Source organism: Triplophysa rosa, linkage group LG24 (assembly GCF_024868665.1).
Source record: "Triplophysa rosa linkage group LG24, Trosa_1v2, whole genome shotgun sequence".
In the NCBI taxonomy this organism is placed as follows: Eukaryota; Metazoa; Chordata; class Actinopteri; order Cypriniformes; family Nemacheilidae; genus Triplophysa; species Triplophysa rosa.
Genome location: NC_079913.1, coordinates 9,626,520 through 9,649,650, shown reverse-complemented (window position 1 = coordinate 9,649,650; position 23,131 = coordinate 9,626,520). Strand labels below are relative to the sequence as shown.

The window sequence follows — 23,131 nt, the reverse complement described above, 5'->3', positions numbered from 1 at the left end:
CTCTCTGCCTAACATTTGTGTGTTGTTTTTTAGGAGCTGCCCGTGGCTCTGACTGCCATCCCTGAAGTGAAATGCACTCCTGAATTGCTCTGTCAACCACTAATCAAAGGGAAGGTATGAAATAGATTTAGTCTCTATATGAATGTATAACTTTTAGGACAACTGCACATTTAGGTCTGGTACTGCTTTTCGCAATGCAGTTAACACGGTTCATGTAAACGCCTTTACTACATTTTCTTTTCACGTTTACATATTACATTCGTAATAAAAAAATGTCTCATTGTGCAAATAAAATGGGTTGTAAATGCCACTTTGTTTCTATAACCTGACCATAAACGGTTGCAGTTTGCTTCTGAAACACTAGGTGGCAGGACAGGCCTAAATTTAGTGCTGGTGATTGACACAGACAAATCAAATCCATATTGTATTAATACAATCTGGGAGTGGTGTTGGTAGGAAACTCAGTAACAAAAAATCTGGAACCAAATCATAAAAGATGTACAAATGTAACAAACAACAAAAAAATGAAAAGTCCCCGCAACGTTTGCCAGGGCTTCAGTTCAAGTTGACATACTTTATTTGTGTAAGTTATAACATTGCTGTACTTTTGGTTTCTCTGGGCTGAAGGCTAAGAGCTTGCATGGGTACTGGGAAGAGCTACATCACGTTCTGGACAGGATGCGATATTTCGAGGCTGTACCAGGCCCGCGTTTCAGAACCGCTTTAATTAAAGAGGACTGGACCAAATATCAGGCAGCAATGGTGAGCAACAGGAACACATAGAAGAGGGAATACAACTTTGTGTAAAAATACTTACAATTCATTTATAATTACATTTTTTTATGCTCCACAGAGATACAGCAGCTTAGTGAACCAGTGTTTGTTGTTTTTACATTGGTATGGTTGGAACGGTGCATCCACCAATCAGAATTGAGGGTGGGAACTAACCTTTTTGTTTTGTTTTTGCAGCAGAACCAGGAAAAAAAGAAATCCCTCCGCTATAATCGGAACATCGAGGAGAACACCAAGAAGTGGGTGGAGAATGATATGTAGCTGTTGTCTGTGTGTGTGTCTGTGGGAAATCTAGGAGACAGAATGTCATCATGTAGTAGATTAACCAAACGAATTAAGTGACCAACCATGAGTAAAAACAAGTCAACATTCTCTTTTCCAATTTTGAAAAACACAAGTTTTGCCAGAAAAACGTCTTGCATAGCTGTCCAAACTATGTGTGTTTGCTGTTGACATCTGATGAGACTCATGGGTGAAAGAAACCATGAAACTGAAACGCTTAATTTGATGTGAATGTTTTTTTATCTGGTCTGTTTCTTATCTCCAGAGTTCTATCCATGGTGGACACCTGGCGTTTGGGTAAGTGAAACATGATTTAGTAGTGTCAATGAGAGAACATTATTGAAAACAGGTCCAGGAAATGTTCCATACTTACATGCAAAACAAATCCCAGTGACCGGAGTTTCAGGGTCACGTTCTCTAGTTTGGATGTAATCGCTTTTCAGGTTTATCTGGAGTTAATCAAGTTTTTCGTTAGAAGGAAAGGGAGGAAGAATTCCATAGAGTTATATAAGAGTAATGGCCTCCTCCCTATTCACAAAACACATACAGAAGATTGATCGTCTGTATTATCTTGTGTTTGTCTGAATGCGTTTTCATTACGGATATTTCTTTAATTTCAATCTGGTATGTTAGCTATATTAGATATTATTACAGCTATGTTAGACACAAAAGACAAGAATAATATAACATTAATTAGATTAATCATATGAATTAATTATGTATATAAATGTTCTATAGTTGATACATGCAGTTGTGGATAATGGCGGCTATTATACTGTACATATACGATTTTTAGCCTGAGTCATCTCTGTTTATTACACAGCATAACAAGTTGCTACAAATAAATAAATACAGCAAAATCCTTTGTGTTTCATGGAAGAAATCAAGCAATACATGTTTGGAAGTAAATAAATAGGAAGTAAATGGTGATTTCATCCAAGTATCCTAACTTTCAGTGTTTTACTCATCTTTGCTTCCAGACAGGCGTGTGGTTCCACTGTTTCAGGAGGAAGACCAACAGCAAAGGGCACAGGTGGGCCTGGTGAGTTGAGGGACTTTCAGGGGTCCAGCATCTAACTAGTGATCTGCTATAAACACTCCAAAGAAATCAAGAGTCATGTCATAGATCAAAGAAGCTGAAATCAACATGAATAGGCGACAAGTGCACAGAATTATAGATCATAAATAATGCCAGAAACAGGATCTGACTCTACCCTCACATATTCTGGATTACAATAGTGCTTAAGTTATATTCTTCTATGGACCACACCTGCTCAAAGATGATTATTTATGTATTATTTATCCTATTTATGTTGCCTTTTTCAGATGGTTGACAAGCTCCGAGAACACTTGAACAGGCACTTACCACGACTGGGGAAAAAAAAGATTGATTTGCTGGTGGTGAACTACGCTGCTAAACTGGTGTGTTTTTGTTCTAATATCATTATGCCACAACTGAATCTTCTCCATCGACATAAAGGCGGTTCTACATCTTACTGTGGTCGGTAAACACTTGAACTCATCCCAACACAGTTATCAGCCTCCTGCTGGGAAAATGACAACAAACCCCCATAATGCACTGCTCTCTTATGTAAGGGAAGCTAAAGTACAAGATATGCAAGTTAACAGTAGATAGAGACCGGAGTGGAAGCAGATGGACGTGTGTCGGCACTTCCTGTTTTTATATACCATGAGGATGTGAGAATGTGTGCATGATCTGCCTGAATGAATGTCAGTGTAGGCGTGTGCAGAGAACAGTAAAGTTGGGGGGTGCTCGTGTTCTCTACAAAAACAGGAAGGGAAAGTGGGTGAGATTAGCCCCCTGGTGAAGTGCAGTACACTCTCTGACGGCTGTCATTTGAGGACAGTGTGGGTTTATTTTCACTTTATATCCTAATAGCTTCTTTAGTAGTTTTAGAGGATGGGTGTTGTCCCGAATCTGCTATTCTAACTTTTTAGACACAAAGAGCTGTTTGGGGGTCAGATTATCATTCTTCAGGTTCAAAAATTGAATCCTATTCTGTTTTCACTTGTGTGCTAATGTGTTTTGTTTTGCATGAAAACATGAGAACATAACCCTCGCTATAATGTATTTTTTGTCAAATATATTTTTTTTCTTTTTAGCTGGAACTGGTCTGGCACTTGTTGGAATTGATGTGGCAGAAGCTTGAGTTGGGTCCCTGGGTGCTTTGCCTGTATGTATTCCTGTCTTTTCTAGGATTTGATGGTACTATATCCATTATAAGGAGTCAGCGGTAATGCATGATTGGTTGAATCTAACTCTGTCATGTTTGTTCCTGGATGCTTTTTCTGCTCTAGTAAACAACAGGGCAGTTCAGAGGAGTGGGCGATGTTCCATATGATGTTTCGCATTCTGGAAGCCACTAAAGGGCTCTGTTTCCCCCTCCCTCCAGGTAAGAGGAACCATGACTACTCTCACCTTCATGCCATCTGAGGACATTTATCTCTGTTCCAGAATTGAGCTGTCTACTGCCTGCATACTGAAGGGGGCCTCATAAGAAAGTGCTTTGAAACTCAAATACAGAGCACCGCTCAAGTGAAACTCTACACAGAATTGCAATATAGTCTAGAACAGTGGTCCCCCCTGGATCCACAGATTTTGTGGCATTTTATGAAAGAAAGAAATTTATTTTAAATTTTATGCAATCAAACATCAGAAAAATAAGCCCACCAACCGAAAGAATTGATGTTCCAGCATTGTATAGTTGTATGTTTTTGGTTTAAGTTTAAGATTAAACGTCTTTATTTGGGGGGCCGCAAACCGATGCACCCTACACAAAGTGGGCCTTACAACGAAAAAGTTTGAGAACCACTGGTCTACAATACAGTATTAGCATGTGAACACACAGCAAACAACACGATACTTTAATAGACAAACAAATATTAACTTATAACATTCCTGAATTTTTTTGCAGTGCATTCTGGGATCAAATAAATGTGATTTTGCCTTAGATTTTGATCACAATGAGGTACCTTGAAGGTAACAGCTTTTGCTTTGAGAGCTTTTCTGTCAAGCTGTCTAGAAAGGCAGCTCACAAGGTTTGAAACGGAGCCAATGTTCTGACGATTCCAAGCTGGTATGTTTTTCTTTCCAAGTTTAAACATTTTTATGACAAATGGAGTGAACCTGTAGTACTTCCATTACCGTCCACAATCTCTCTGAACACTTATCAACTAAACATCTCTCCAAATGGATCCCACGTAGAGTAGATGTTGGGTGTGTCCAATGTTTGTGCTGACTGTATGACCTAGTAAAGTAAAAGAGTTGTTTTGGAAATCGCAAGAATTTGTTTGGGTGGAGGGCAGGCGCACTTTTGACACAAACGGTTTGGCCTAGGATTAGAGTTGGCTGGAAGATTATTAGTATAGATGAATCACTGCCCTGGTGGTTCAGTCTTGTGTACTCAATAACGCTGTATTGTTTAGAATGAATAAATCAACTTGAATGACATATAAGTGTTTGGATCTGTGTGTAGGTTATTCAACTCTGTTGAGTGTGCTTGGAGTCCGCTGTCTCCCACGGCACACTTTTCTCCAGTATGTGGATCATGGCCTTTTGCAGCTCACTGAACCGTTTGTTTCACGCCTCATGACGGGTACAGTACTAAAGCTGTTGATTTCATTTAAATGAAGTATATAAATAACAACCCTTTTTATTTCAACCCATTTTTATAGATAAGTCTCTTCTGGTCTTGTAATACAAATGTTTTGCATTGCATAGCTTACATTAGTTTTATATATATTGCCGCCGTCCTTCTGAAACCCTGTATGTCCAAATTTGCTGTTTTTCAGAAAATGGAAAAAACTGAAATTTTTCAATGATTGCATACTGTATTATCAAAGTTGACAAGCACTTTTTAATACTTTTTATTGGTTAAATATTTGCAAAACCCAGTGACAAACATAAAGAGTGACTAATAATAATGATTAATGGCAAAAACAAAAAATATCACAAAACATGGAGATACGAGGTTTCAAAATGAACGGCAGTGATATTATAATTAATATTATTTAGGCATTAACTGTTTGTAAATATAGGACAATCGGGTTGCCACCCCATAGCCAAATACATATAAATTAACACGTGATACATATTTTTTCAAGAATTTAATTAGAACTTGAGGTTGGGGGTAAAAAAGTTATGCAATCTGTGCTTGGCACATTTATGAGTCAGGCAAATGTAAGCACTGTTTTGGAGACACGGCCAACAGCAAGAGTGCATTTGCTCTGTCAATTTACCTTTGGATCAAACCGCACTTTTGGACTCTCATAAATCAAATGAGTTGGCTGTCATTCTCACTCAACTCAATTATCTTAATAAACAAGGTCATTTAAGAGCCAGTGCTCCCAGGGGTGCATATTTTAACGATCGTTTTATGCCTGTTTTAACAATAACTTTCCACCCCCCACTGATCTGTGTATTTCTGGGCAGATCTGGATAACAGCGATGCCAATGAGCAGCTGAAGTTCAGCATTCTAAAGAGACTTCCTGAGGTAATGTTCCTTTTACAGTCTTCTCTGGAAATCTTTGTCATACAGAATGTGGCTGCTTCCCGTAGTTCCTCCACCCTTTTTGCTCAGACCTCTGGGCAGTTTTGAAGATTTCTGTAATTGTCCTTTTGTAGATTTAAATGGAATGTGACCGTTTTGCGGTCATTTGTTATGTTCTTGGGCTTCAGTCTTTGTTTTGTAGTCCTACTGCGGCCAAGTGAGGAGGCGAAGCAGATGACAAAAAATACAGTTACCCCCTTGCTAAATAGTTTAGCTGGTCTCCATAGCAAAGCAGTCATCCGATCACACTCCTTGTATTGGAGACATTTGGATTATGCATTTCCAAGCGTTAATGAAGATTGCTGTGATGCTTTTAGTGTATGGAGAAAGTGAGACAGCAGTGGGATCACCCCATCACCTCCGCGTGCATCTCCAGAGAATACGTCAGAACGCTACTGGAAAAGTATCCAGAGAACAGGGTAAATATGAGGGGGCGTCTTCTGTCTTGCTTTAGAAAAACACAGCAGTGTGAAACAAGTTTGAAAGCCTGCCAAACATCTGAAACTAATACTCAAATGAGACAGCGATTATTACACTAGACGCTTAATGACATATTACAGCTGCTGTTCAGACGTTTCATTTGCCTTCAACAAAGTATCGACCACTGTGATTCTTTAGAGGAATCTGAATAATACTCTTGGCTTTAAGATCAGAGCAACTCGCATGCTTCCATGTTTACCAGCTCAGCGTGTGGTTGTTTTTAGGACTCTATATCGCTGGACCATGGCAAGACGTGCTTCCATCCTGAGTTTCTGCCTCTGAACTACCTCGCCAAAATTCTTGCGGACAGAGAGGAACAAGGTCCGCCGATCGAATTAAGCGTGGAATGTGTTCTGGAGCAATAAATGATGTATTTACTGTAATGTTATTGTGTTTGTTGTGTTCTAGCGCTGAACCCTTTTGAAGAAGAGGAGAATGTGGACGCCAGGTTTGTGGAAGAGACGGCCTTGAAGCAGACACTGATCAAGCTTGGCTTCGAAGTGAAATAAAAACAGCTCGGCACAAAGCAAACAAAAATGTTATAATAATATATAAGAAAAGGGAAACAATTAGACTGTTATAATGTCTTAAATATTTAATCTCAGGGACATTGTACTACTGTAAACACTAAAGCCCAAGGTCAGCTTGTTGACCAAATATTATTCCTAGCTGATGGTCTTCTCTTTGAAATCCTCACATTTTGCACCCAGATGGACGCATACGTACTCTCATGTTAGATATGCCAGTGCATATGGGTTTAATTATGATTATGATCACAGATGCCATTCCATGGACGAGCATCAACAAGATGGATTTTACACCAGATGTTTTTTTTGGGGGGGGGTCGAACTGGGCAAATCTGTATATATTGTACTATATTAACAAGAAATAAAAAATCTTAATGCTATTTTTGTAAACTGTAATGAGAATGGTCGATAACAGTTTCTCTTAAGATTATGTAGATTGCCATCGCTGTATGTTAACAATTTGGCAGTGAGCCTGCGAGGCACATCATTCACTTTGCAACCATGTCAGGTAGTTATTAGCTAGTTTTCTGGAAAGCACTTTAAACTACTGCATGTGCCTGTATGGAAATCTCTTAAGAAATGTTTACCGTGGTATTAGGCTGTGTAATTCATTCTCTTTATGCTTTTTAGCTATACAAGTTCTCTCCCCACCGTTACTGAATTCCCAGCATGCTAACAGCAGGAGATCCACAGAGCTGCTGGACATGAGCTCAGCGAGGAAATTAGACCCATACGGCAAACAAGTCTAGCGTTAACGTCGCTAGTCCTGAGGAAATGAACAAGATTCCTCAGGAATAGGAGCACATGTGGCATTTTTATTTCAAATGTGGGTCATCAATCTGGTGGTGATGGAGGGACTCACTCTCAGCAGGTTTGCAGGAGGGACTTCCTCTAAATCTCGATAGGTTTGGGTTTCGGTTTGCGGATGTGGCGAATGTTGGCACCAGGCTCGGCGGGTTTGAAGGGGGCTAGGGCTCCGTAGTGTTTGGGCACAGGTAAAGGATCGTCAGTGGGGATGTAAGCGTTGGGTCGAAGCTCAGCCGTGGTATAAACACCGCTTGGAAGCTGCTTCCACTCATCTTCTTCAGCCAGCTAACAGACAGAAACAAAGGAGAATATCGGTATAGCACAAGCAAAGGCGTTAATAGCACTAATGTTACGTTGTAGTACTAAGTGCATTTTATGATATTCAGAGGCTGACACTTGCTTTTCTCTCAGCGTTAGCCTGGCGTGTGTGCTGATCTCTGAGACATCGCAGCCACTCCTGCTCTATGGCGTCTGAGGGGGGCAGGCCCTGCTCTAGACGCATCTGACACGAGTCCAGATGTGTTTCCTTTTCCTTTATCTCCTGCTGAAGGGTCATAGACTCCACCTGCCACATGGACAGCTCCGCCACCACGGCCATCATTTTATGAGTGCGCTCCCTGATCTGAGCCTGTAGTTCGTTCACCTGAAACACACATGCTTTACTGTAAATGCACCTGATGACTATGTGTTTACAGCAATAAACACTTCAGTTTAGAGGCTTAGAGAGGGTCAGAGAGCAAAAAATCGTGTTATTGTTTAATAATGTGAGCAGCATGAAGTGTAAAAGTGGTCTTTGTATCAGCTTATGTATAGTAACTTTAAACATAGGGGATCTAGTTTTATAAAATATGTGTTATTGTGGCTTAGTTTTAACTCGCATGGTATATTATGTAAAGCTGTTAGGTGCTAAAGATAATACTAAAGATGATTCATAACAAAACAATCATGTTCTGGATAGAGTCCATCAAGTTGGCAATACTTTTTGTTTTAAGATCAAAGGTTCATTTAAAAAATATTTCAATGATTGAATAATTTAAAAATAAGCAATATCACATAGTTATGTAATGTGCAAAACACCGGGGAATTAGTGGCAAAAATAGCTGTGTGTTGAAACTGGGCTAAAATGGGATTATGTTTATCTAAACCTTTCTGTGAAGTATGCAGACTTACTTTTTTAGCCAGATGAAGTGAATCTTCTTTACCATTCTCTGCTTTGGTTCTGATCCGCTGGGACAGGTGGTTGACCTGCTCGTACACCAGTTCCATTTCCAAGAGCTGAGCTTCTTTCTCTGTCAGCTGAACTTCTAACTAAACACAGACACATGTACATCAGAATCAGAAAGAGCTTTATTGCCAAGTATGTTTGCACATACAAGGAATTTGTTTTGGTGACATGAGCATCCAGAACACAGAAACAGCAACAACAGTACACAGAGACCATAACACAATAGAATACAGTACACAATGATTTAAATAAGGGCCTATGGGTATAAAAATTAAGAAATACAATACAATAAACATAAGATAAAGATATAGAGAGTGTAAAGCTATGTATGTATGTAAATATGTACAAGTAAAAAAATCATGCCCTTTCAAAACATTATTTTGGCTAATTGTATTTTACAGAGTGAGATTTTTCAGACATACCTCTTCGATCTTCTTGAGGAGGTCCTCGGGTGATGGATCTTCTCCACTCAGCTCTTGTGCTCTGTTGACATCCCCTACAGCTTTGTCTAGCTCCTTCACTTTGTCTTGGCTCTCAGACAGCTATGGCACAGAGAAAACAGCCAGTCCATCAGGATTGCAGGAAGTGACGATTACAAAGACAGCGTACAGTACATTTTCCTGCTTTATCTGCCTTATATATATATATATATATAATATATATATACTTCTTTACAGAGATCCTCTGTATGTATGTGGCCACCCCAGAGTACATATACCATGTGCACTGCATTCATTAAGGCAGATATTAAGTGCAGAACTATCCATGTGTGCGAGTTTGTGTTCCATCTGTGAATGATTTGGTTAGTTATATGGTGTCATACGGTTGCAGATATGTCACTGTGTTCCTCAGTCACAGTAAGAATTTACAGCAGGGCTTCCAGCGACAGTATCACAACAGAGAGATCAAGCACAGCCAACTTGAGCGCACTTGCTGACCCCAGGAAGCATGTATGTGAATTTGGATTAAAACAGAAGACAGCGATTCTTAATGATTTTCTCAACTCATGGTTGTAAAGCAAGGCTGAGTGAACTATAAAAGTCAAGAATCTACGCCGAGCTTAATGTTTAAGTGGATAGTCGTTTGAGACTAAACCAAAGCGAACGACACGTGAACCAGCAGGGCTACATAAACCCACACAGTCAAACGCATGAGCGTGATGTGCCAAGAGTTGGAGAAAAAGGTCATTCTTTAGGTCTCTGCGAGTCAATGAATGGAGGCCTTCTCAAGCATTCTTATAAATTACAGTAATGAAAGGTGGGACGGTGAACAGTGTTTGGGGTCTCACTCCTAATCCTTTGTTTTTGCTTGGCGGTCCTGACATTCCATGCACAGTGGGTTGGTTCTCTTGGCTTGCCAAGCATCTTAAGCGTTGGTACAGAATGTCCAGTGACACCCAGAAAGGTCTCGGAAAAAGTAGACAGCACATTTTTGTGTGGCTTCACACACAAAAATGCCTACACTGTTTTCTGCAGGTGCAAATGATCTGGAAAAAATATGTCTTCAGGACGTTGATGACACGTCATCCATCTACACACCACGCACTACAGCAGAGTCTTGAACCAGTAACACGATCTAACATTTAAGTGTTTATTTTATCTGCTCTAATGCAGCTGATGTTGATATAAAGGGACTCTGTTGATTAAACATTGGAGAGTATAAAACTATCAGAGCAGACAGAGTTTATTTTACCTTTATCTTTTAGAAGGAACTGATAATGCTAAAAGGTTACATCTGTGAGTATGCGTACCACCCTAAAAAGCAACAAATATTTTAAACAATGTGACCTTTATTTACTTTTTATTCCATTATATAGTGTATGACATGCAGACCCATTGAAAATTGTTTACATATGCAATCATCATGGTATTGATTGTATAGTTATAAGATGAAAGTTCCACATGGGTTTCAAATGGTATTTAATGTCTTTAAACGATTATGCCAGTTATACGGTTTAAAAGCGTAACATTTTAGAGAATAAGATTATTTAAAGTCAAGGTTTGGACACACTTGACTAAATTTATCTTCTGAAAGCTTTTGATGTAAAGGCCTGAAATGTGTTCTGTACCAAAAACCAGGACAGATGTCCTAAATTTGCAGTACTTTTGACTTGATTTAACATTTTGCTCACTATATATTTGCTATAATTCCATTTCTGTATGCTTGTGTTGTGTTTGTGTCATGCTAGTGTACTGGAATTGTTACCTGTATCTGTAATAGAGTGCTCTCCTCCTGCAGGGCCCGAATGCAGGACAGCTGTTGTCTCTGCAGGTTGATCTGTCTGTCCTGCTCTTTCTGGAGAATCTTCAGCTTTTTGATCTCATCCTCCATGACCTGGATCTTCTTGTTGTCTTCTTGCATGGCACCATTCAGCTTATTTAGCCTCTCGTAAAAAACACACAGCTCCTGTTCTCTTTCCACAAGCTGCACACCCCTGCCAGCACAAACACAGCGGTAACAGTGCACATGCAATACCCAGAATTCTCCCGAGTGATCTACTATCCCCGTTCCTTCTCTCACCGTTCGTTGCGACCCTGCATTGCAGCCTCGTAGCTCTTTCGCAGATGCAACAGGTTTTGCTCCTGTGTGGTGATTGTGAGCACAAGTTTTCTGAGATTCAGCTTCTGCTCCTCTCGTTTCTGGTGCATTTCCTGCAGAACCTGGGAGATCCTGGAGATCACGTTCTTCATATGGTCTCTGAGCTTGTAGCATTGAGAGTGTTGCAGACGGAACTTCTGAAGTATCCTGAAGCATAAACATTGCAACAATTCTACAAAGGTATATTTGAACAAGTTTGAGAGCAACACAATCCATATGGGAGCGTCATCATGGATGAGACACATTGGTGGATCAACCAGGAAATTAAAACAGTAACTGCCATATGGGCATACAACAGAAACTTTCTCAAACTTTTAATAGCAATGCTTAGCATTAGCATCATCATGAAAATGTATACGGCGAGAATAGTAGATTGAATTTATATCTGTTTTGCGTAGAAATACTTACAGGATATATCCAAGTGTAAGACATCTTTTGAATCTGTTCTTATATAATGTCAGCGTTTAATAAGTATCATATGAGCTTAACTTACTTGTCCTTGTTCATAGCAATCGGCTGCATAATCTGCAGGTCTTCCTCTAGTTTAATCAGCTTCTCTTTTACTTCTTCAAGGTTCTGGTTTGAGATTTGGATCAGGCTCATATATTTGTTTCGCTCTCCTTTGGTGACTTCATAAAGTTTAGCAAATACATTCAGCCTGGTGATAGAAACTGAGCAGATTACAGACTAACAAACCAAATGAATTTTATAAAAGTACACAATAAAATTAAAAGGCGGTTATTTTTTATAAAGTTCACCAATGTGTACCTTGACTTGGTCTCTTGGCTAAGTTTCTTGTGTTCTTGAAGAACCAGACCTTTTCCCTGTAGATCCTGCTTGGATCGCTTATATTTTAGCTGTAATGACATTGACAACCATCAGAAAGCAACATGCAAATCGGTCAGTCCTTTTCTTTCTTGAGATCAAAACAACAACATAATAGGTCAATCACAGTAATGCAGTTTTGTGGGAAACTGTAAATAAAAGTCTTTACCTGTGCTTTGAGGAGTTCTCGGCTCTTGTGCTCTCTCTCGTCTGCTTTGATGAGTATGAGACGATGGAGGTGATGCAGCTCGTCTCTGCGGCGATGAGACTCTCCTATGAGAGCTTGCTCTTGCTCCAAATACTCTTCAACTTGCTGGACCTTCAACCCTGCCATCGACTGCTACTCCCACACACATGCACAGACACATGCTTATTTTCAATCTTGCAAAAGGTGTTAAAACATTAAGTAAACTTAATGTCAATGGCCTGTAAATGTAAACCTTGATAATCAAACTGCGTTTTAGGTCCTCGACTTCTTTTTCAAGATCTCTTCTTTTCTGCAAGAAGCAATCACCATCTGGGACTTCATCCCTCTGCACAAAAGAAAATAAATGTTCTAAAATGCTAACATGAAAAAATTCTAAGTGTGACATGGGAAACTAAACATTTATAAACTGCCAAAAGGATTGCAGTAAGCCGTAGTGCCGTAGGACAAATTTATTATATTAAGCAATTTTTAAGAAGCCTGCTAAAAGGTCCTAAAATAAAAAACATGGTTCTTAAAATGATTTAAAACAAAAATTAAATTTATAATGTAATTAGTTACTATATGATATACAGTACTATATAATATAATTACTAATAAAAAAATCTCAGTTCCTGTTATCCATGCCTAGCGTGAGAGAGAAATTGCTTGCACTGCAATTCTGAGATGTCATGCTGAATAATTCTGAGTAATTCGCTCAGCGTGGCTTCATTTGGTTCCTAAAAACATTTAACATTATGCATTACAAAAAAGACAAATCTCTTTGGATTGGGTAAAATTCTAAAGATATTGTGAGCAACAGTCATTCCACAATGCTTGGGTGTACTGGTTGGTTGCTATGGAGTTCTTATGTGGTTGCTTTCGTGTTTTGGATGTTTCTTAGAACATTGCTAGGGATTGCAAGTGTTTTCTGGGTAGTTGGCTGGCAGACGCTACTAGACGTAATTACATAAATCCACCCAAAATGTATTTGATATTCTGGTCCCTAGACATCCCTTCTAAAAACTGTCCTACTAAGAAAAGGTTTTATAGTATTAACACTTCTGCTCAACAAGCCGTAATATCTGAGGTACTACTCATTATGTCCAAAGCATAACACCGTGTCTACACCGGGCGTGTCCGGCGCGACACGATACACGGCTTGTTCTAATGGGATTGTTGCGTCCCGCCGCATCCAATGTGGACAATTTTTTAATTATAATGGGTTCTAATGCGTTCTATTGTCACATTGCGCTGCGTCCGGTGTAGACACGGTGTAACAGTACAGATTCTAGATTTGGATTTAAGAATCTATGTTTCAGGAATGTTATGAGTAACCTGAGCCTGGGTCCTGGCATGCTGCTGTTGAGTGTGAATGAGAGCATCGCTGGCCTGTATCAACTGCAGTTCATTTCTCTTCAGGACTCGAACGAGTCTGTCTTTCAGTCTCGTGTCTCGGGCCTGTTTATCACGCAGAGACTTGCAGTCGGCCACAATCTGCTCCATGTTAATTTCCAGTAGACCCCTGTAATCCAAAACCATTTCTAACAATCACAGCATCACTTATAATCATTATATTCACACAAAATATTTTGCTCTTTTTGAGTGTGTCCATTTGACCTTTGATCCATGAAGATGGCCTCTTTTTCCTTGGTCATCTGCAGCTCCTTAAGAAGTCTCTCTTGTTTACTCTGCGCGGCCATTAGCTGAGCTTTATAGCCATCCAATTCTCTAAGAACTTCCCTTTGGGCCTCCTTCACCTTCTCGCACTTCTCCACTGTCATCTGTTGGTGCTCCATGTGCTTCAAACGTTGTTTGTCCATCACAGCCACCTGGTTGTCTACCTCCCTATGGCACACAGAAAGACTTTTTACACAGTAAAATTAATATGCACTCGCTTTCCAATATCACCAGTGTTATTTTGATGAAGTCAAGCCTCTAGTACATACGATTTCCTGTGGGCAACCCTGTTGACCTCCTTTCGCAGCTGAACAGGTATGAGGCACACCTGAGCCAGCTCAGCCTGGTAAAACAAAAGTGCAACGTAAGACATTTACGCAGCATCACGCTCTGGACAGATGCTCAGTGATTGAAATGTTTTGCTCACCTCGCTGATCTCAACAAGGTTTTTAAACTCATCGAGCTCACAACGTTCTTTATCTGTGTGTTTCTGTTGTGTCTCCACATTTTCAGCTAAAGTCTTCACTTCCTGTCTCAGTTGGACGGTCTCTTTTCTCATGTCCTCACAGCTCTCCTTCAGAGTCATGTACCTCCTTTCCAGCTCCTGAGGGTTTTCACACACAAACATAAATACAGTACATACATTTGACCGAAAACACACAAACAGATATTCAACCTACTGAATGAAGAGCGCTGTAATGTTACATTTTCCAAACTGTGACTATTTTTAGTTTGGGTTTGCTGTTTTTAAATACCCCACCCCCCTAAGGTGAAACATCACGATGCGGAAAAACCAGTGATGTGTTAATGCAGAAGCGACATAATCCCAGCCAATACTCACAGCTGGTTTAGGCTGGTTTTGGTACTCTTTCTGAAGATAAAGCTTCTCTTCTTTAAGACTGAAAAGGAGAAGTACAATTCTGTGAAACAAAATTCATCCGTTTTAAAGAAATCAGGATGTGATCAGGATGTTTAAATATTAGTGCTGTGGTTAATTATTAAAAATGTTTTACAATGTGCCTATAGCAATAACTTGTTTCCATAGATACAACTACTCTAGATCGGTGTTAGTACGGCTGTCAGTGTGAACTCTACTACAGTGAGGAAGTGCTTCAAGGTGAATTCCTTTACGTAAGTTGGCTGAAGATGAAGGATCTATTGAGGACAAAACAGAAACTACATCTGGCTGTAATATGCCTGCTCCTTCATGCAGTATCAATGCTTACCCGATCACATTTGGATTTACAAACTATATCTAATAAAATACATTCTTTACTAGAAATTGTAAACTTTTACATGTTATGTTATAATGTAATGAATCATGGCTGAATACGTTGCCTCCCTTGCGCCTAAAAATATCTGATGAAGTAGCTTTTGCTTTTTTCCTTAAAATTATTCACATCATTTTGTTGCACCAGTAGCTTAGCAAAAGGTCAACAAATGCTTTCTGGCAGCAGTGTGGGCCGTGACTCAGCGTGCAGTGCTGTTTTTCGAACATTTTGGAGAAAGACCTTTCGGACACAAGGAAGTGAGTGTTAGGAGGAACAGAGCTAGAGTTGAACCTTTTGGTCTGCAAAATTGGACTGAATACACCAAAGACGGTTTTCAACCTCCTCATAGCATTGATCTTTGTGTAATTCACGCTTCGTGCTCTTTAAAATGTAATTGAAGGTCATTCAGTGTCATCTTACCACTCAAGCTGGAACTGCATGTGGTAATCTCTCTCCTCATACTCTTTCAGCTCATTGTAGGACTGCAGAAGCTTCTGTTTCAGGCCGCTGACCTCTGTGTCCTGTCCTTCAGGAAACAGCTCTGCTTTCTCCAGCTCCTGGTTCTGCTCCTCCAGCTTAGTGCGGAAGGCCTTTGCCTCCTGCAGCAACTGCATTTCTGACTCCTGAGAACTGAATACACCCTTTAAAGACTTATCTAATACATACTGTAAGACTGGACTCCATTAATACATGTTCTGAAAAAAAAGACTTTTGACTAACAAAATCAAAAGAGTGGCTTTTCTGGTCCCTGGGTGACTAAACTGGACATGAAATATTTGTGCAATAACTAACGTTAGCGGCTTTAGTTATTTATTAGGCATATTTCTATTAAATTGGTCTGTGAGATAGACATGTGGTGAAGGTGTGATAATGATACATCATGATCTCAATCTTACCTTTTCAGAGCTTGATGTAAGAGGTTGAAGCTGGCCCTAAGATGAGCCACCTTTGCTCCACTGATCTTTCCCTCTGAGAAAAGCTGAAAACAAAGATGAAAAAGAACACATCGCTTATAAACAGACAAAAGAACATTGGCCTTAATGCATTTGAAAGCTAAATGGGTTCATGAATTTGCCTGAATGTATTTCAGGTGTGTAAGAGCAGATCCAGGTGTGTCACACATCAGTTTGCTTTTGAACTCCAGCATAGAATGCTCTAAGCTTTGAGTACCTTTTATCCGACAACTGAAGAACATTCTTCCAGATAAGCATTAAAGCACTGATTATTGTGACCAAGGGAATGAACATGTGCGAATTCCTGATTTATTGTGGCGACAAAATAAATGAATACAATTTTCTTGAACTTATCTGGCACAAACAGCATTACGTATTTCCTGATTATGGCTCATGAGTGGAAACTAAAACTCTAATTATATTTACTGAGCTATCTTTAAAATACAAGTAGCACCAGCTGGACACCTATCTTGTGGAGCAGCTTGTGTGTTATCTGTTTATAATTTATTGCATTATATTTTGAGACTTCCTCCACTGAGCCAAAGGCATGAATCTACAGTTGGTTACAGTAAAGTTGATAAGAAATCATAAGGCATGCATGTGGAAGAACAGCTTTGAAGTGAAACACTGGACCGCATCATGAGCTCTTTGAATAACATTTCAATGTGCTGATATAGTAAGAAAAACAAAAGAATTTGCAGAATATTTAAGACTGATTTTCATTTCTGCAGAAAATTTGCATTACCTCACAGCACCAATTCAAAACAAAATGTCCACAGAACAAGAAACACAAGAATAAATTGCAAAGCTATTTCTGGCAGACTTGTGAAAACATCTGCATAAGGTTAAAAACTGCAGTTTCTGTACTAAAACAAAGCTTGTTTGTATCATAGCCAGTAAAATACAGCTTTGAGACAACACTTAATAATAAGCCAGTAAAAACACATAAGAAAATACACGGTGCAAACACATGGCAGCAATAAAAGGATATTGACAAACAATGTTTTGCAGAATTCCTCAGCATCCACATGAATGTATGATGCAAAATATGAGCATGTGAGCAATGCAATTTTGACTTGATGAAAAACAGCAAGTGCTTTTACAGGACTGATTGGCATCTTGGGAGGTTTTGGTTACTCACCAATTCTTACTCGCCAATTATTAAAGGGGTCATATGACACGGCTAAAACGAATATTATTGTTTATTTTAGATGTAATGCAATGTCTACACGATTTAAGGTTAAAAAAATGTGCATTTTCCACATACCGTGCATGTTTGTATCTCCTCTTTGCCCCGCCTCTCTGAAACACGCCGATTTTTTACAAAGTACAATAATACTGTATAAAACATAAAGAGTTGTGACAACTTTTTTTTAAAACAAAAAATAAGTTGTGGTGTCATTTCAATCACAATGAATGAATCATTTTACAGTTCATTTAGTTTACGTGGTTACCAAAAGTACCTAATATGTACAGTAAAGGTGTAATATTGTATGTAATCTACATACAATATGTATGTAGAACAGAACATTTCTTTTGTGTTTCATTTCCAATCAAGCTAAAATTTGGTTATAATAAAAATATGATAATATATAAGATACAGTACATATTGTGATAATATATAGATATAAGTGAACTGTAATATAAGATAACTTTAGGACACATACACTAAAATGCCAGATCCAGTGTAAAGGTTTAGAAAAATGACAAAAGAGACTGAATTAACCTGTACTGCATAAATACACATTGCTGAATATTGTTAGCTGACAAAATAAATATATCTAGTGAGAATGTGAAAAGAGAGTTTATTCTCTCAAAGTCCACAAAGCCAAATTAAAGAAACACCCAATTATGCAACGCACTGCTGTCCCACCCACATTCCCCTCTCTCTCCCTCTCTCTACTCTTGTATTAATGGCAAAGTTTCTGCACTTTCTGGCAGTTCTCTTCTTTTTCTCTCTTACATTGGATCCTCTCTGCATCTGAGACTATGAAACTAGTGTACGTGTGCTGTTCACTGCTGATAGCCATCAGACAGGGTCTAGAGGGCACTGGCAGTGGCCCTTCTGGGGTTCTGGACAAGGCGTCTGGAGCTTCCAGCTGCTCCCAGGTGAGACTGAAGCCAGCTGGGCAATGTGACGATGAGGCTGAGTGCCCGTACCAGCTCACTCTGCCGCCTCTGACCATCCAGCTTCCCAAACAATTCAGACTACTAGAAAAGACCATGAAGGAGCTTCAAAGTTTAAAGGAGACCGTAAACAGGATGAAGATCTCCTGCCAGGAATGCAGCTCGCAGCAGGTGGATGTCCAGAAAGACAGTGGAGACCTTCCGGCTGGCAGCGCTGAGAGCAGAAGGGACATCGGCACGAGAGTCTACAATAATGGGAATGTGAGCAATAATGATATTGTGCAGGACATGCGGGTGAAAATGAACCGCATGTCTAACAGCCTGAAGAACGCACGTGTGCAGATAAACTCTCTTCAAGGTCGGCTGGAGGAGCTTAACCTCCTTAACTTGGACAACGTTGAAGAAATAGTGGACAGGAAGGTTGAAAACATCACGGGGATGGTCAACAAAATCAGCAGAACTTGCACTTCGCAGTGCCCAGATCAAGAACTCTATGAATTCCAAAGTAAGTACTGATTTATGCAATAATCTTACATAATTTCATCTAGAAAGAAGTTACAGTTTTTTACAGTGAATTGTGTAACAAAATAATTTGATGAACAGAATATGGAGATATATGTTCTTGCATTAAATTATATACAGTATAATAGTTTATAATATATAAATATAATGAAATGTTTAGATAACACATATTGATATTTAAAATGTTTGCCTAATATCTAACTGAACTTTGAACTAATTCAGAACAGAGGTAAACCAGAGAACTGTTTAGACCATTTACAAACAAGAGCCTCAAGGAATGCTTTTAAGTCAAGCAGCCTGTCTCTTACAACAGAGGCTAATGAATAAAGGTTTCTTTTGTCTAATAATAGGTCGTCTGCCAAAGAGAGGCTGGTAAACTCAACTAGAAGAGTTTTATTTAAGAACTACATTGAAAACGAATTCAGATGTGGAATGCAAAATGTTAACATTTCAGAAATACAAACCTGCTGTGCGAGCCATGTACGCCGAAAATCACATGATGATGAAATCATTTTTGTCAAATCAATAAAATATATTAAAAGTATTTTTATATCATATATACTGTATAAATATTCCTATATATATATATATATAGGAATATACTGAAACAAAAACACAAGTTACCCCCGCACAAACCCATTAACTATATTTCCAACATATTTCCTTTGGCGTGATACTGGGTTGCAGTATTAGACTGTGTGTTCAAACTGTTCATTTTGATATCCCCTCTCTACAGACATGAAAAAATTCACTCTCAGAGACTGCTCTGACATCAGCATGCTGCGACAAAGAACAAACGGGGTGTACAATGTGACCCCTGACCCCAGGAACGGGAGCTTTCCTGTGTACTGCGACATGGAGTCATTTGGAGGTGGTTGGACTGTTATACAGCACCGCATCAATGGCAGCGTGAGCTTCAACCGCACCTGGATCGATTACAAAAATGGCTTTGGTGACCTGAATGCAGATTTGTGGCTGGGCAATGATAAAATCCACCTGCTCACCAAGGCCAAGGACATGGTCCTGCGTATTGAGCTTGAGGATTTTGATGGCACACGTGGGTATGCCAAGTACGATCAGTTCTATGTGTCAAATGAGTTCCTCCATTATCGGCTGTCTTTGAGCGGTTACTCTGGGACTGCTGGGAACGCTCTGCAGTTTAGCAAACACTTCAACCACGACCAGAAGTTCTTCACAACACCCGATAGAGACAATGACATGTACCCTTCAGGGAATTGTGGGGCATATTACGGATCGGGTTGGTGGTTTGATGCCTGCATGTCAGCAAATCTCAATGGAAAATACTACAAAACCAAGTATAAAGGGAAAAGGGATGGAATCTTCTGGGGCACGTGGCACAACCTGACCAGCGAGTACTATCCAACAAACTACAGACAAGCCTTTAAAAGAGTCAAAATGATGATACGGCCGAAGAATTATGCGCCCTAAACTGACTCATTTACAAAACAAGTATTTCTGGTGCCGTTATGGACTCTCCAAAAATTTGCTATTATATTTGTAGCTACCGTTTTGGATACTTATTTGGTCAAGATGTAGTACCATTGCATTTCTCTGAAAACTTAAAGTGATACTTCACCCAAAAATGAAAATTCTGTCATCATTTACTCACATTCGAGTTGTTCAAAATGTGTATACATTTCTTTGTTCTGATAAACACAGAGAAAGATATTTGGAATAATGCTTATAACCAAACAGATCTCAACACCCATTGACTCCCATAGTAGGAAAAGTGACAATGGTAGTCAAAAGTGCCCCAGAACTGTTTGCTGTCCTACATTCTTCAAAATGTCTTATTTTGTGTTCAACAGTTATTTTTCCAACTATGGGAGTCAATGGGTGTTGAGATCTGTTTGGTTATAAGCATTATTCCACATATCTTTCTCTGTGTTAATCAGAATAAAGAAATACACATATATACACATTTGGAACAACTTGAAGGAGAGTAAATTCTGACAGAATTTTAGGGTGATGTATCTCTTTAAGTGAGAAACTGCGTGAGCTATTTCTTTGTGTGTGTGCTACTGCCCTCTTGTGTTCAACTGTTTTATTACACAATAGCCTGTGTGCAGATATATAAAGTTGTAGATGTGAGGTTCAAGTAAGAAATGTACAGTATTTATTTTTGAAAGAACGGGCTCTTAAGATTTTACTACATTTACTGCATTTTACTGAGAATAAGCATAGGCAAATAAAAAAATTGCACTTTCTCCTTATTAAATTGAAAATTTTTCAAAACTTTATTTTGTTTAAACAATGTTTGTATATTGGAGCATTTTTATTAAATATCTGTATGTGTGGGAAAGGTACATTAACCTTTTGTATGAATTAAATAAATTCTTTCACACAAACAAAAAATCTACCTGGTCCAGGCACTGTAAAGCTGGATTTGATGATATCACAGTGGGTTGTTTATAATGACCATCAGCCTCTGGCGCAATTGCAGAAAGGGGTGTGGCCCTCTCATCAGATTCCTCCTCTTCATTCTCTGATAGAGAATGGCTCCGCCCCTCTGGTTGACTCATGACCTAAATATATGACCACATACTTTTAAGCACGGTTCAAAGTTGTTTTGCTTATAAACAGCCGAATAAAAACTTCTGAATTTTGCCTTTATTATGTGATACATTCTACATTATACTAAACAAACTAAATAATATTTATATTAGTTAATTCCAGTTCCCTTCCACTGATCTACAAACAACGCAACTGCGCATGACTGTAGAGCAAATTTGGTGCGGACTTTCTACAGCTGTACACAATTAACCTCGCCATGCTAATTAAACTCGTGTAACTTATATAAAAAAAAATGTTCTGGATGAATTTTTGCTGGTTTTTAAGCTTTATTGACAGACAACGCTTGCTATGGCTCACAACGCTACAGAAACAGAAGTTGCCCAAACGAATTCAGGTGGTTAACCATTGTAGTTGTAATAATTTATATATCCAGGTAAATAAATTTCATATCATGATGACGGAAAAAAGGACGACGGAATCTAACATAATTTTCAAGCTCTTAGGTTAACGTTACCTCACAGATATTTCTTCAGAATTATATAATACAAAACGTCTTTACAACTATTATTTACTAAAATACTCGTTTTTATATCGAATCACTCTTACCGTGTTGTACCTTAAATTGGTTCCTGTTATGCTGTTAAATCGTTATTCCGGTGAAAGCCGTTAAATCTGTGCGTTTCATTGTTGTGTCGCGCGCGTGGAGCTATTGCCATAGAAACGGCTCCTGCAGGAGGAGCTAGTGCGCGCTCACAGAGTTCATATTGTTGTGATTTTTCTTATTAACAGTTACATTATTGGAAATGATTTATTTAATTGTTTGTTAGTAAACATTAAATCTTACGCGTTGTAACTGCGCACAACATGCGGACTACTTGACATGAATGTGTATTAAATTTGCCTATGGCCAAAATCTGTTTCACTAAAACGATAAACAATGACTTTGAAACACCTTTTACAGCAGGCCTATATGAAAATTCCAAATTTGTGCAACAGTTTTACACTCGCCATTAGTTATTATTTAGTTATTTATATATATGTATATTGAACGTTACACCTTATGGTTTGCAGGTCAGAAAACCACCATAAGTGCATTTAGACGCAGAGAGCCACTATGCTTCTCACCTAAGAGACGATATGCTGTGGCGGTCATCTCCCCTATGCAAAAAAATGACAGTAATGAACCTGGTAAGGAGGTTTTTAAACGGGTGTTTCTGTAATGCTGACACAATGACATGGTTCACATTTATTTTACCATATGAGAACTTCTCATTCAAATCCTTTGTATGTCTGTGCCAGGCTTTGTAGATGATAGAACTCTGGAAACATCACCTGCTCATTCTAGCATCAGATCTGAAGAGACCACCTTTGGAAGGTACAGAGGAGAAAACGGTCATGTGCGTACAAGGCAGAGGCGTGCTACCCGGTGTAAGCCTTTTTCTTTCGATGAATTTGATGCTGCTCGGAGAGTTCAGCGTGAAATGAGACTGCAAGAGATGCGTCAGATGCAAGATCAATGGGTGACTATTTTGGTTATTAATCTTTTAGGACATTGTCATTTTGCACATGAAGTGTATTTAAATTATGTATCTTTTAGTGCGTCACATTTAAAGCTCATCCTGTGAGAAGATACAAACCTCTTGTTCAGCCTCCAACACACTTCCCAAGCTCTGAACAATCAAAATAACATGCAAAAGATTTCTGTGTCGTCTTGTCATTTTTAAATGTTTGTGTAAAATAAACTTTTGTCA

The 23,131-nt window shown here is 39.0% G+C and overlaps 4 protein-coding genes across 11 annotated transcripts in view; 3 read left to right on the top strand and 1 right to left on the bottom strand.

Annotated features, from left to right (window-relative positions):
• The window catches only part of gsap (gamma-secretase activating protein), a 12,735-nt gene extending 5,701 nt beyond the window's left edge, over positions 1-7,034 (top strand). The window contains exons 19-31 of one of the 3 annotated variants that reach the window (XM_057324627.1): positions 34-114; positions 628-762; positions 970-1,031; positions 1,340-1,371; positions 2,055-2,107; positions 2,401-2,496; positions 3,199-3,269; positions 3,394-3,488; positions 4,572-4,691; positions 5,528-5,589; positions 5,964-6,065; positions 6,351-6,447; positions 6,535-7,034. In XM_057324627.1, coding sequence (XP_057180610.1) covers positions 34-114; positions 628-762; positions 970-1,031; positions 1,340-1,371; positions 2,055-2,107; positions 2,401-2,496; positions 3,199-3,269; positions 3,394-3,488; positions 4,572-4,691; positions 5,528-5,589; positions 5,964-6,065; positions 6,351-6,447; positions 6,535-6,635 — 1,107 coding nt within the window. In that variant the 3' untranslated portion in view covers positions 6,636-7,034. Of the gene's footprint in view, positions 1-33; positions 115-627; positions 763-969; positions 1,032-1,339; positions 1,372-2,054; positions 2,117-2,400; positions 2,497-3,198; positions 3,270-3,393; positions 3,489-4,571; positions 4,692-5,527; positions 5,590-5,963; positions 6,066-6,350; positions 6,448-6,534 lie in introns of all 3 variants that reach the window. The other 2 variants (XM_057324626.1, XM_057324628.1) reach the window with 2 other exon arrangements.
• ccdc146 (coiled-coil domain containing 146) lies at positions 1,004-22,406 on the bottom strand. 5 transcript variants are annotated; one of them, XM_057324621.1, is made up of 19 exons: positions 21,227-21,391; positions 16,140-16,222; positions 15,664-15,873; positions 14,814-14,871; positions 14,400-14,576; positions 14,242-14,315; positions 13,913-14,140; positions 13,631-13,817; positions 12,549-12,641; positions 12,278-12,448; positions 12,052-12,140; positions 11,777-11,941; positions 11,206-11,430; positions 10,891-11,119; positions 9,108-9,227; positions 8,631-8,768; positions 7,861-8,103; positions 7,516-7,745; positions 1,004-1,083 (listed from the first exon to the last, which is right to left on the bottom strand). In XM_057324621.1, exons 1-18 carry the CDS (start codon positions 21,386-21,388, stop codon positions 7,545-7,547), a joined length of 2,853 nt encoding a protein of 950 aa, XP_057180604.1. In that variant the 5' UTR covers positions 21,389-21,391; the 3' UTR covers positions 1,004-1,083; positions 7,516-7,544. The 5 variants fall into 5 exon arrangements, with proteins under 5 accessions (XP_057180604.1, XP_057180605.1, XP_057180606.1 ...); XM_057324622.1 differs by lacking the exon at positions 1,004-1,083 and adding an exon at positions 21,987-22,406 and having other exon boundaries at positions 7,289-7,745; XM_057324623.1 differs by lacking the exon at positions 1,004-1,083 and adding an exon at positions 21,997-22,406 and having other exon boundaries at positions 7,289-7,745.
• fgl2a (fibrinogen-like 2a) lies at positions 18,128-21,344 on the top strand. Its single transcript, XM_057324631.1, has 2 exons — positions 18,128-18,828; positions 19,582-21,344. The coding sequence occupies exons 1-2, from the start codon at positions 18,186-18,188 to the stop codon at positions 20,292-20,294; spliced, it is 1,356 nt and encodes a 451-aa protein (XP_057180614.1). The 5' UTR covers positions 18,128-18,185; the 3' UTR covers positions 20,295-21,344.
• sinup (siaz-interacting nuclear protein) lies at positions 21,704-23,131 on the top strand. 2 transcript variants are annotated; one of them, XM_057324636.1, is made up of 4 exons: positions 21,704-21,774; positions 22,452-22,568; positions 22,680-22,900; positions 22,978-23,131. In XM_057324636.1, the coding sequence occupies exons 1-4, from the start codon at positions 21,729-21,731 to the stop codon at positions 23,065-23,067; spliced, it is 474 nt and encodes a 157-aa protein (XP_057180619.1). In that variant the 5' UTR covers positions 21,704-21,728; the 3' UTR covers positions 23,068-23,131. The 2 variants fall into 2 exon arrangements, with proteins under 2 accessions (XP_057180619.1, XP_057180618.1); XM_057324635.1 differs by having other exon boundaries at positions 22,680-23,110.